Source organism: Xenopus laevis, chromosome 2S (assembly GCF_017654675.1).
Source record: "Xenopus laevis strain J_2021 chromosome 2S, Xenopus_laevis_v10.1, whole genome shotgun sequence".
Taxonomy (NCBI): domain Eukaryota; kingdom Metazoa; phylum Chordata; class Amphibia; order Anura; family Pipidae; genus Xenopus; species Xenopus laevis.
In genome coordinates, this window is record NC_054374.1 from 81,510,085 (window position 1) to 81,524,420 (window position 14,336).

The following is a 14,336-nucleotide window of genomic DNA, read 5'->3' on the forward strand; positions in this document are numbered from 1 at the left end:
TTTCTGTAGACTATTCCTGATAAGGATAAAATGTTTCCTATGAGGCTCCCTAAAAGCTTTTAACTTGTCATCAAGTATTCGCCCCTTTATGTTGAAATGATTAGCCTTCTGGCTAGGCCCACCCCGTACTCTTTCTATGGGAAAGATGAATTCTGAACTACAAAAACATGGACAGAAGCATTTTCATGTGATAATCTCATTTGTGTGCCATAGTCTTGAGGTGGTGCCACTGGGATTTAGGTAAATAAATCCTTATTGGGTATTGTGCTGATTTCACGGACTAGAATTGTGCCCAAGACAGTTTATGAGAACCCAAAATTTGCCTCGTTGTTTGGAAAATAGGGCCCAATTCCATTGCCATAGGGCTTTTTGATAAGTGGAGCAGACTGATTTTGGTTACAGTTACCCTATTATGGAGTCTTTAAATATAATGAGATGGAGGGTAATATAATTTTCATCCAACTCTTTGTTTTTCTGTTTTTTATTTTGAGTCATCTTTTAAGCTTTGATATAAGATTGGCAATTTGTTATTGGAGGAAAAAACGTTGCATTGTCTTATATCCCTGCTCTCTTCCAAAAAACTCACTGGATCATTTTACTCAAGTAGTGATGTGCCATGTTCATTGGCCTCTCCGAACACTTACGGCTCTAGTAATATCCTGTGTTCTTGGTTTCCAAATGGCTCTGTGCATTAGCACAATAAAACTACAGTTCTATGGCACATCTGGAATGCCTCACAAACAGAACTACCCAGAACAGCTTGTGGCAGACACATCCGGTTTCTGTTTAGTTTTGGCACTTAAAAATCCACTGCTCCTTCTGCAGAATACAACTTTGTGTGAGCAATGGGACATTCCCTCCTAAAAGGAGGTTTAACTAACAAGTTGAATGCAAACAAGAATTTGTCAGTCAGCTAAAGTATTTATCAGTTGAACAATATTCAAGCATGACTAGATGTAATGGAGAAGGTTGAGCACTACAATTCCCAAGATGGCCTTGCCAGCAAATACCATAATTCCAAAAAGAGTGGAAGTGCTAGTGTTGCCTATCTCTTGTACTTTGGATTAGTATTAGGATTAGTATTATATATTGCTAATTACCTCCAGGGTATCTTATTTAGCTTTTTAAGGGCAGGGGAGACAACCATAGAAACACCAGGGAAGTCTATGATGTGCTATTATTATTATGATTATTAATAATGTTATAATAACAGTAACAACAATTGTAATGTGTATAAATGGGGTGAATACTATAAACATACAGATTACATACAAAATAGACAACTCATACAAAATGTTATGAGGTTTCTGCCCAAAACAGCTTGCAATTTCTTATTTTCTTATAAAATCTACAAGTCCTTTTTAGGTGAGATTTTGGTATTACTTCTGAATAAAGTATTCTAAACTTTTTAGGAACATTTTATTAGCCTGCCTGTACCCACTCTAAGTATGATATGGCCATGTTGGAAACGCCAAACATATCGGCTGCACATGCATTGCATACCTCCTGTATATCTTTCATTCTCTCTCTACTGCTTTTTGTTTCCACAAAAACAGATTCCCTCACCCATAAATGATTTTAATCTTTTATTGCATGCTTGGATATACTGTATTTTCTAGAGACCTATTATCCAAAATGCATAAATGTTGTACTGTACTATTTCCCCTGGTGTCCTATTTAAACTAAAATTCCTTATGTTTGTCTTCACCAGAGCCAAAGACTGGTAGCACAGTCAGATTCAGGCACTGCTCAAGCCAGCCACAAGTTTGCTTTCACATTCTGTCTGGTCTGTATACCAGCTATCAATTAACCACATATATTCCCTTTTTCATATACACATATCATCAAATATAGAAAAATAGTTGTAAGCCTGCACGTTATTTTTTAGGCCCATATTAGGATTGTCTACCTTCTGGATCTTATACCTCAGCAGTTTAAGATAAGAAGATGCAGCTATTTCACTTGAACCAAGAATAAGTCATTGTGTTCTAGGCTCAGAATGTTAAGTGTACATGTAGTGCCCTTTTATAGTTGGAGCCATTTTTGGAAGGTTGCAAGGACAAAGTCTAATGGAATTTCACTGGCAGGAATGCTTGTAAATATCTTGAATGTTAGTGTTCTAAGCAGGGGAAGCTTATAACAGTTTGCTTTAAGCTGGCCATAGATGTTGAGATTTTTAAAAGATACGATCATCATCTTGAGACCACGATTATCTCTAAATGATCGTACGAATTGTCCATCAACTAAAAAGACCAATTTGCCAGGAAAACAAAGGGTAACTGCCTGCTTGGCCCTGCAAACATAGATAGATTGCACTGGGACTGACAAAGATTTTTTAACCTGGCCAATCAATTTCCTGATAGATATCGACCGAAAAATCGTAAGATGTACGATCGTTCGAATCCCACTAACCGCACGATAATTTCGAAGGATTGGTCGGACTTCGCTAAAATCGGTCGTTCGGCAAGAGAAATCTTTGCGTCTATGGGGACCTTTAATTATACTGGAAAGGACCAATGAATCATAGAATATTTAGCTATAGAACGGATATAGAAAGAAAATAGCACAGCCAGGTCATAACTTGACCATGTTTGAGAAAATGTGTCATATGATTTTATATGACACAAGATTTTCATATGACTCATATGATTTTCAGACCGTGTGTGGATTGTCCCGACATTTTTAATACCATGACAATCTGTTATTTAGTCGATCAGACAGGTTAGAAGATTTCTGTCAGCTAACATAATGTCTCTGCATGTATTGCCTATCTGACGATATCAGTGGGTGACTGTCGCTACTATTTGTCAGACATAACTTTCGTACGATTGCTGTCACAGGCCATAACATCGTCTGATTTGTTGTTTTACTACTTTTTTTAATCGGAATGGTTAGTTGCAGGCTAGTTGCAACGTACTATCATATGTCGGATACAAGGCTAAAATCTGCACATTCAGCTGGGAGATTGAACTAGCCAAATAATAGCTATCCATTTTTTTCTAATAGCCCCAGTTTGTGCACTACTTTATATTACACCATCATTTCACAATAATTTGCTCACACCAGGGCACAGAGATTGAAAGGATGAAGTGTTAATACTGCAAACATTTTTATGCCTCATTTTGTCCCTTTGATAAGCATTTGTCTAGCTATGGAGGCAGTTATTCAAGCACAGGATATACAGTAGATCTACACAACTTAATCTGTTATCTGCTGCATACCTGTTCTTATTTTTCAACTATGAATGGCTGCCCCCAGCAGCATGCATATATAAATTGAAACAAACACACCAGCCTGATAGATTTGGTCGAATACTGAATCTGAATCCTAATTTGCATATGCAAATCAGGGAAAGGAAGGGTGAAAGAGATTAAACATTTTTTTTCTTGTTTCTGTGACAAAAATCACGTGATTTTAAGGATTCAGTTCGGCCAGACACGAGGATTCGGCTGAATTTTGCTGAAGATGGTTGAATCCTGTCTGAATACCGAACCAAATCCCTAATTTTATACACTAATCAGTGTATAAATAGGTCGATGTGTATGTATACATAACATTAAATAGACATTATGCCTACCACATAGACGTTTTGAAAACAATCAATCAATTGATTTTGTTGCTGTGCTAGACACAATTACTTCCATGTTCCAAGTATCTATTTCTTTATTTATATAGTGACATTGTCTATGCAGCTCTTTACTTTTCTATATTTACTAATTTATTTGAAAGTAATTGTTTTTGAACACCCTAAACAAGCATTTAACTTTTTTTTTCCCCATGATTATTTAATCCATATGCTGTGTCTATATTTCAGGCTGGGAGTGATGGTGAGAGCATTGGCAACTGTCCCTTCTCACAAAGACTGTTCATGATATTGTGGCTAAAAGGTGTTGTATTCAACGTGACAACTGTTGATTTAAAAAGGTAGGCTTTAAATTGAATAATATGTAAAAATTATACATTAAATTATATGAACGGAATGGCTTGATATAAAAACAGATTTCTCATTTAATTAGGGGCATATTTATTATGCTGTGTTAAAAACAGCGGCATAATACACCACGCATCGTCAAGCTTTGCCGTGTAAAAAAAAGTGTACGTTTTTTTTAACGTTTTTTTCTTAAAGTAGCCTCTGCCAGAAGCAATTTAAAATAGCAGTGTAAAATCACAAACACCATGATAAATTAGCCATTTAATTTACACAGTTTTTTTACACAGTTTTTTCTGCAAATGTTTTACACAGCATAATAAATGTGCCCCTTTGTTTGTTTCTTGTGCCTTGTATACTCCTTGTACAGATGTAAGATCTGTTATCCGGAAACATGTTATCCAGACAAGAAGTCTCCCATAGACCCCATTTTATCCCAATTTTAACATGATTTCCTTTTTCTCTGTGATAATAAAACAGTATCCTGTAACTGATCCCAACTAAGATATAATTAATCCTTATGTGGAAGGAAAAATAGCCTATTGGGTTTATTTAATGTTTAAATGTTTTTTTAGTACATTTTAAGGTATGAAGATCCAAATTACAGAAAGATCCATTATCCGGAAAATCCCAGGTCCCGAGCACTCTGGATAACGGGTCCCATACCTGTACTTCATTTCTGTACAGCATGACATTAAAATCATAGTGATATGTCACTTCTGTGACTGTTCTTAGAACAGCCGTTACTGCAGAAATGATGTTAATAGCATTATTATTTTTATATTCCAGTTCAGGTTTTAATTTAATTTTTTGGATTAAAAAAAAAGAAGTTGCTTCGAGGGAAATGCTTTGAGCATAGCCACTCCAGCACATGATGTTGTCACCTGAAAAGTGAAAACTTCTGGTTTGGATAAAAAGAACATACAATCTCTTTCACTGTGTCACTTTCACAGGGAGTGTGCAGAAAAGGAATTAAAAAAAATACACACCAGAAATCTTGAGTACTGGTTAGAATTCCTTTGTTCTGTTATCAACATATTTGTTATTAATGATGTTGCAATATATTGCATGTTGTGTGCCCCAACGATGAGTGTGGGTTATCAGTCTAAGTGAGAGGGATCGAGGAATAATGTTGTGTTATTGAGAGTCTTAATCTTAAGGGTGCAACTTAAATAAGGGTTTAAAGAGTGCAGACTGAGAAAAGCTTGTCTGGATGTTTTGCCAAATAATTGGGATCTCAAGGGAGAATGTATGAATACAATTAACACTACTCTGCATGGATTTCATCTATAGCACCATTCAGCTCATACACACATACTTCTGCTTAGTGGTTTGTCCTGCAAGGGTTTCTGGGAGGAACATACTAATGAGAAGAAATAATGAATGCTTGTGGGTTCTCATTATTTGCATTTGGATGTAATGCACAATTCTCCTTTCTTTAGATGGGACTTAGAGGCAAGAGTTAAAAAATTACATATTTTCAACTTCTTTATTGCTTTGCTAAGTAAGCTTGCACAGCTAGTGACATCATTATTATTTTTTTTTTTTTTAAAGCATTTTTATTGAGTTTCAAACAGGGGAAAGGGAAGACAACTAAACATAACCATACTTAATATCACAGTGTTGTCTGTTTCCTGTGTCACAATTATTAGACATTATCAGCAATGTTTAAAGGTCAAACAGTTACAGGAGATCCAGCAAATGTCACTATAGCGAGTGCATTCATCGGGTGTTCAGGAGTCGCATTCTAGGTGTAGGTCTAACAAGGGAGACCAAATTTTCTCAAAATTTAGTTGTGCATAATCTGGCCATGTACATCAGTTTTATTTTAGGTAAAACACTATTTATTGGGTTAACCAATAAGGAATTGTGAGACATTGTAGGGCCATCCATTCAGAACAATCGCATTTTTTGCATAGAACATTCTGGTCTTGATAAAGGGGAGGAAGTCCTCGACTACCACAAGTAACAAACTGTTGGCATGCAGGTAACCAGGAAGTCCAGGTGGTCATTTAGATAATTGACCACGGCTGACCAGAATTTGGAAATCCGTGGGCATTCCTAAACTATATGATAGAAAGTAGCTTTTGGATTATGACATTTGGGACATTCAGCATCTGCATTCCTACCATATTTTCATCATCATTTATTTAGTTGCACAGCATTTCTCATTCGTTTATAAGAAACAGGTCTTGCAATAATTTAAGGTTAAAGGGCCCTGGTTACAAGACCTTACAATTTACTGTTAACTATTAGGGATGCACCAAATCCAGTATTCGGTTTGGGATTTGGCCAAGATTTTGCCTTTCCACAGGCTTTGGCTGAATCCAAGTGCCTGGCTGAACCGAATCTAAATCCAAAGAACAGGACGTCAAAAAAATGTTTCTTCCCCTTTTGGTTTCCTAATTTGCATATGCAAATCTTTCACAAAGTATTCACGGTTAAACCAAATCCTAAAATTGTAAATTTGATGCATCCCTATTAACTATATCAGTTCTGAATTAAAATTGCACCTAAGTAGCTGTAAAAATATGTCTCTGGTCTGGTGCCATGGTACTTCCCAAGCAGAAGAGTAAAGGTTGGCCTTTTCAGAACACAGAATCATGAGGCATGTTTACCAACATTGGAGATAAATATCTGGAGAGATTTCTGGAGATGTTGCAACCAATGGCAACCAATCGGCAATTAGATTTAAACAGCCACCTATAACTTAGAAAACAAAAGCAAAGATCTGATTGGTTTCTATGGGTAACATCGCTAGAAATCTCTCCAGATATTTATCTCCAATGTTAGTAAACATGCCCCCATGATATGAAAAGTTGGTTTTAGATATTATCTCTCGTCAATGTGGTGCGTGCACTGTAGAGATGGCAACCTTGGGTGATTTTAGGCTTGTCCTGTTACACCCAGACCATGCACCTACTCCACCCAAGCGCAGGATCTAATAATGGGAAAAATACTGTTAGGGTTTGAAGATAATCTCGGCCAACGATGATGTCCCAGTTCAAAAAATGGTTATACATTTCCTAGCACCATTGTAACGGTTGGCATCCAAAACCCAGAATCGATGCCAAGCACCCTGGTCTCAGCTCGTGCTTCTGCCTGTAGCAGCCGCCTTTGGCCTCGGGAGGAGCCCTCAACTACTCAGATGGCGCCAGGTCTTATAACGAGAGGTGCAAGGCAAGGGGTTCTGGTCAAGCAGAGGGGCAAAACCGGATTGCAAAGTCTCTGGGCAGAAGGTCGCAGTACAAGGCGTGAAACAGAATAGAACAGGCCCTGCCGAGGAAGGCGGAGTAGAAACGTAGTCAGGCAGGCAAAGGTCAAACCGAGTGATCAATCAGAAGGGATTTAGCAGAAGAGGTAGTCGGTATTCAGGCAAGGGTCAACAAAACCTATAACGGGCAATATCTGGAAGCCTGAATGAGCCTTTTAAAGAGTTCAAATTCCCTGCCATTGTGCGCTGGCGTCATTACGCCAGAGCGCCTGCGCCTTTAATTTACGAAGAGGTCCTAAGGAACCGGCGATGGCGCAGAAAAGGGTTGGCGGGCGTCTCACCAACTTTTATTGCAACCATGTATTGCTCGTCTTTACAATGTGTGTTTTAACAATTTGTATCCGTATTGGACATTTTTTCCATGGTGCATATTTGGTCTACGTCAAACACGGCAAAGCACTCTTTGTATATTCCCTGCATTGTGGCAGTCAAGATGTTTGTATTTTATGGCACCTGTTTTGCACTGTCTCTTTGAAGGTTTATTTGCAAATATGAAAATGATCTTGTATAAGTAGTCTGTGTGTGTATATTTAACCAGTCTCCTGTAGAGGTCATAGGACTCCCAAACAGATCGTTCAATTCGATGTAGATTTAAACATTTCAGTGCCAAAGGCTTTGGGATACTAATATAGTATAGTATTTTTCTATTTAAAAATACTAGGGATGCACCGAATCCATGGTTAGACTAAGATTCAGCCTTTTTCAAGGCTGAATCCAAGTGCCTGGCCGAACCAAATCCAAAACATCATGTGAATTTTTTCCCACACAAGGAAGTAACATTTTTAGCATGCACAGTTCTTTCCCCCCTCGTTTCCCTAATTTACCTATGCAAAGTAGGATATGGTTTGGGATTCAGCCTATCTTTTGTAAAAGATTCGGGAATTAGTGAATTCAGTGCATCCCTAAAAAATACACCAATGTGTAAGTGTATCATATTTTATGGTGTATCTGCTAATCCAGATGTGTCTTCCCGCATCTAATTAATGAAAATAGGTTCTCTGTAATAGTTCATGATCTGCCCCACCCAAGCAACAAAATATATAAGCTTAAAGGTGGCCATACACTTAGAGATCCACTCGTTTGACGATCTTGCCAAATGAGCGGATCTCTCCCCGATTGAGGAGGGTGATAATGAGCTGATCCGTGGGCCCTAGGGTCCAGTGATCGGATCATAATGTTGCCAAGCCAGGTGGTCAGATTGCGGAACCACATCAACGAATAGATGCGACAGGATTTTTAACCCTGCTGGATCGACATCTGGCCGACTTTCCGCCACATATCGATCGGGGAAGCCCGTTGGAGGTCATTTAAGTGTCAATTTTTTCATTTAAAATATTTGGAGGAAGAAATTATATTTATAGGAGGGCTTGTAAAATACCCACTCATACATAAATGAAATAATTGGTCTAATTTAAAGTCTGATCTTTGCATGGAATCCCATTCACTCTCATCAGCTGTCTTTATATTTATCAATGTGAGATGTGACGCATAATTTCCAAATAATGGGGAAGAAAAGGAAATCATAAGCCTGCCTGGTGTCCATCTCTGCCATGATGTAAAAGCCTGGGCCTACTAAACCAAACAAAATAAGCTTTTTCTCCAAGGCAATTGCCTCACATGGAGTTTTCTCTCTTAGTTTTGGAAAGACTTAGGGCTGGACTACACGGCCGATTCCGACGCGCTGCGCAAAATTGCGACGGAGGTAAGTAATGCGTCTGCATCCGACAGTCATGTCGCATTGCATCAATGCTGCGACACGATTCGACAATTGAATTACTTACCTTATTTCCGGCCGTGTAGTCCTGCCCTAACAGCAAGCCTAGTTTGGCATAGAAATTGCCTCCCACTTGAATAGAGGCCAGGTGATTTCTTGGTACAGGTGCAAGGAGTCAAATAGAATTTTTCATGTAAGCACTCTTGGAAATACTCATTTGCATAGAGCCCCAGAGTAATATTAACCTTTGTTCATTTGTTTTGTAAAAATAAATTAAAACCTGGGTTCCCTTCGTCCTCAGTTGTATAGAAGCACTGTTTACAAGCTTGCATAGGCAAATCCTTTTCTGTTCCCTTGGCCCATAAATAAGGCTATTTTTGTATGCTGAGCTTACATGGAAACTATCTCTCAAAATGGAAATGCCTCTTTTTAAAAAGCTAATCTTATTTTTGGTATTCAATGAATAAAATATTTTACTAAGGTAAAACATTACAATGCGACCTCTACCATACCAGTTGCCTCTTTTATTACCATATGCAAAAGTGCAGCGTATTGGTGACTGCAGCCAGTAAATGCACTGAATCAGTAAAACAATTTGCCTGTTTTTTCCATACATACATACAAAATAAGCACATATATATTATAATTCATGTAACTTGATTTCATGGAACAGAAATTGGCATCATTAAATCCAATGCTTATGAATATGGTAATCTAAAACAGCATTAAATATGAAATGTATTGTTTGTACATGTTCATTACAGAATTGGGGGTGCACCAAAGCCACTATTTGTATATGCAAATTAGGGGCATGTTTATATAAAAAAAGTGAGTTTAAAGTTTAATGAATAAAAATGTGCCCATGTTCTATTCGTTCCTATGGGATTTTTAGAATTGTATTTATCAATGGGTAAAAGTTAGAACTCACTAAATACAGTTCTAAACACCCCATAGGAATGAAAAGAACATGGGTGAGTTTTTATTTATTAAGCTCTAACCTCACATTTTTTATAAACATGCCCCTTTGAATAAGAAAGGTTTGAAAAGAAAAATCAAAATTTTGCTTGTTTGAGTGGTGAAAAATCACATAATTTTAAAGGAATTGTTCAGTATAAAAATAAAAACGAGGTAAATAGTTTTGCTGTGCAAAATAAAAAAGGTTTTCAATATAATTTACCAAAAATGTAAACTATAAAGGCTGCAGAGACTGTATAGCAGAACAGAACACTACTTCCTGCTTTGCAGCTCTCTTGGTTTCCACTGATTGGTTTCCAGGCTGCAACCAATCAGTGACTTGGGGGGGGGCACAAAGGTCAAAACGGTTTGCTTTTGAATCTGAGCTAAATGCAGAGGATCAACTGCAAACTCACTGAACAGTTATGTGCCATGTGGGTCCCCTTAAAGTCGCTGACTAACTCAGAGTTAGAGCTGAAAAGTAGGAAGTTGGATTCTGGCTATTATATTGGACATCCAGTCACTCTAGCCTTTATACATTACAGTTTTGGCTAACTAACTATATTAGAAACATTTTTTATGTTGCATAGCCAAACAACCAGTTTTTGTTTTTTTTTGTTTTTTTTTCTTTTCACTGAACTGTTCCTTTTTAGGATATGGATTTGGTTCTGTGTATCCCTATATAGAATAACTTACAGCAGCGCTGCACAACATTTTCCATGAAGTATATAAATTATCTAGTTCTAGTTTATACAGAAACTGTGAGTTTGCTGGATTATTCTAAAATGGAAATGTCCTGGAACAGAGTCTGTGGGCACATATCTAGTCTGAATACCACCTTATTAGCACATTGCCTGCTCATTTAAATTGACCAGTTTTTGTTTCACTGTATGGGTGTCTATGAATATAAATTAGATAGTAAGCTCAGTTAGTGATGGGCTTGGTTGATTGATTTAAAGCTGTACTGTCTCCCACTCAGAATCCGAGTGAGATGAAAATCAAAGCCATTGGCAAATGAGTTTAGAATGCAGGGTGGAAGAGATAAGGATTTTGGACCCCATCTTTTAGTATAATTTGAAACCAAAGAGAAATTTGGGGGAGCATAAAAACTTTGGGAAGCTTGGAAATCCAAGATGGAGCAGCAGGGTATGCTATGGTAACTGCTTACACTTACTCAAAGGAAATCCTGAGCGATGCATGGAAACAGATACGCAAATTACGTTGGAGATGTATCATTTACGCAAGGCAAGACTGAAAAGGAACACCAAATGGGTTATAGACTGTAGCAAGAACATTATATATTTGTTATAATACCTATTAAAAAGTGTCCAGAGGCAAAAACAGGTGGAACTCACCGTAGCAGCTTGTGAAGTTTAAATGAACAGTAACACCAAAAAATGAGTGTTTTAAAGTAATAAAAATATAATGTACCTTTTGCTCTGAACTGGTACAAATGGTGTGTTTGCTTCAAAAAGGCTACTATAGTTTATATAAACAAGCTGCTGTGTAGCAATGGGGCAGCCATTCAAAGCTGGAAAAGAAAAGGCACAGGTTGCACAGCAGATAACAGATAAGATCTGTAGTATACAATGGGATTATTCAGAATTTATCTGTTATCAACTATGTATCCTGTGCTTCAATGGCTGCCCCATGGCTACACAGCAGCTTGTTAAAATGAATTATAGTAGTCTTTTTGAAGCAAACACCAGTTTACCAGTGGAGGACAACGGTACATTACACTGTCATTCCTTTATAACACTTTAATTTTTTGGTGTTACTGTTCCTTTAAGCAAAGAGGGAGAGCGTCATAAATATTGTAGAGAAGTAGGTATTTCTAAATACATAAAGTGTTATTTAATGGAACAGTAACACCAAAAAATTTAAGTGTAGCAAAAATATATATATAAAAATATAGTATACTGCTGCACTGTTAAAAGCTGTGTGTTTGCATCAGAAACTCTACTATAGTTTCTGTAAATAAGCTGGTATATAGCCAAGGGGACAGCCATTCAAGCTGGAAAAAAAGCTACAGGTTACATTGCACATAAAACAATAAGCACTGTCCAATACAATGGTGTTTTATCTGTTATGTAACCTGTGCATTTTCTCATTTTTTCCACCTTAAATGCCTGCTCCCATGGTTACATAGCAGCATGTTTTTATAAATTGTAGTAATTTTTCAAAAGCAAACGTATAACTACCAGTGTAAGTACATTATATTTTAATTAATTTAATACACCTTCAGTTTTTAGGGTTACCGTTCCTTTAAAAAACTGATGCTATTGTAGTCTGATGCATTTTGTGGTTATAGCCTATGAATACGTAGTAAACTTGTGGTAATGGGAACTACTATGTGGCATATATCCCCTAGTGGCATTTTTTTTATTCAGTCATGTAAGTTACTAGAACAATTTTAATGATCTCATCCAGACAGTTTCATTATAAGCATGTTCCTTTTTAATTACAGAAAACCAGCAGATTTGCAAAATCTTGCACCAGGAACACACCCGCCATTTATAACCTACAATCATGAAGTGAAAACTGATGTGAATAAGGTAGAAGAGTTCCTGGAAGAAGTGCTATGTCCTCCAAAGTAAGTTGTTTTGTTTTATTCAGTCACATGACCTCTAATCAAGTTGCAAGTGGTAGTATTTGAGACACACTCTCAGATTCGGGGAGATTAGTCGCCCAGCGACAAATCTCCTCTTCTTTGGGCAACTAATCTCACCGAACTGCCTTCCAGCCAGCTAGAATGTATATCGTCGGCGGGATGGCACCCGGAGCCAACTTGTTTCCAAAGTCGCCCGAAGTTGCCTCCCGAGGAAACTTTGGGCGTATTTGGAAAACGAAGCTCTCCGGGTGACATCCCGCCGGCGATTTACATTCTTGCCGGTGGGAAGGAAGTTCAGGGGGGTTTAGTCGCCCAAAGATTAATCGGCCCGAATCTGAGCGTGTGTCTCTGCCCTAAATGTCAAACTTTTGGGAAGGTGATTTATTACACACATCATTCAGAATTTGGCCTTCTGTTTTAATTCTGATGCATCCTACTGTGTGTTTTTTGCCTAATGTGTGTCTCTTAGTAGTGCTGCAGCAGTTTTGGCTAGTTACATAGAGTGGAGAGTCTAGTAAATTGTGAAGATTTTAAAAGAAGCAGCCTTCTGATGTGACAAATGTACATTTACAATGTGCAATGTATACTTTATATTCTGAAAAGCTCTTAATACATATATCATATTTAATTCAGATATCGCAAGTTAGCAGCAAAGCATCCAGAGTCCAACACTGCTGGCATGGACATATTTGCCAAATTTTCAGCCTACATTAAGAATTCTCGACCAGAAAACAATGAAGGTATGTTTATAGTGATAGAGCCTGCTATAGCGAACTCATTGTTAAACTTAGGGATTTATTATAAACATTAAAGAAGTAGCATTTACTACATCAGTGCACCTTGTTAGCTTCCATCTATTTTGAAAATTAATGTAGCTACATTTTGTTGAAGTTTGAACAACCTTTTTCTCCATAGTGCAATAGACATATAGTATTACTAGTATTTTATTATCTTGTTAAATTTTTTCATCAGCATTTCTAGAACGTCAAGTAAAATAATGATTGCATCATTTATTTTTTCCAAAGAAAATCTTTGTCCTGCCAAAAGATAGATGCGACTAAAACCTTCATAAAAGTCGTATAAATTGGTTGTATAGTTTTAGCAAGAAGCAAAGTGGGAGAAATTAATATAACAAAAAAAACTATATAATAGGGCCCATATCAAAGTAGGTTTAAAAAAATTGTAACGCTAATTCCATCAAGTTAATCTTTACTTTGTAAACCGATATAGATGACAAAAAATAGGGTTGCACAGAATCCAGGAATACAGGATTGGGTTCAGTATTCTGCCTTTTTCAGCAAGATGTGGATTTGGTAAAATCCTAAACCTTATATTCACATGACTTTTTGTCACACAAACAAGGAAGTGAAAAATGTTTCTCCTTTGTCCTTCCCTCCCCTAATTTGCATATGCAAAGTTGGATTTAGTTCAGTATACTCCCGACTAACAAAGGATTCAGGGGGTTGGCTGAATTCCGTGTAACAAAAATCAAGCCCATCAGCTTTCGACATGACTGTTCATCTTCACACAGGTCACTTACTTTCTGATAGCTGTGTTATTATGCCCTGAAAAGATTAAACCTTACTTTCTAGGGAATTTCTTGACCTCTTGTTCTGTGGTTGTATTAGTAAATACATTTTTTTATTCCAGTCTCTGAAGAGTAGACGCCTTCCTTAGAAAAAAGTTAAATTATTATACTGATCTTGCGTATACAACAGTTTATTTGTACATTTTGATCCAATCTGAGGTGTATAAAAATGTAAAAGGATTTACATACGCCTTTTCAGTTAATTGTTAGTCATTGGGGCTGTTTGGGCACTTTAAGGGTCAGGGCACACAGGCAGATTAGGTGAGA

General features: G+C 37.2%; 1 protein-coding gene across 1 annotated transcript in view; it reads left to right on the plus strand.

Moving 5' to 3' along the window:
- clic4.S (chloride intracellular channel 4 S homeolog) overlaps positions 1–14,336 on the plus strand; it is a 40,970-nt gene that overhangs the window by 14,556 nt on the left and 12,078 nt on the right. The window contains 3 exon segments of the mRNA NM_001090815.1: positions 3,815–3,924; positions 12,338–12,463; positions 13,115–13,221. Of these exon segments, the coding sequence (NP_001084284.1) occupies positions 3,815–3,924; positions 12,338–12,463; positions 13,115–13,221 (343 nt within the window).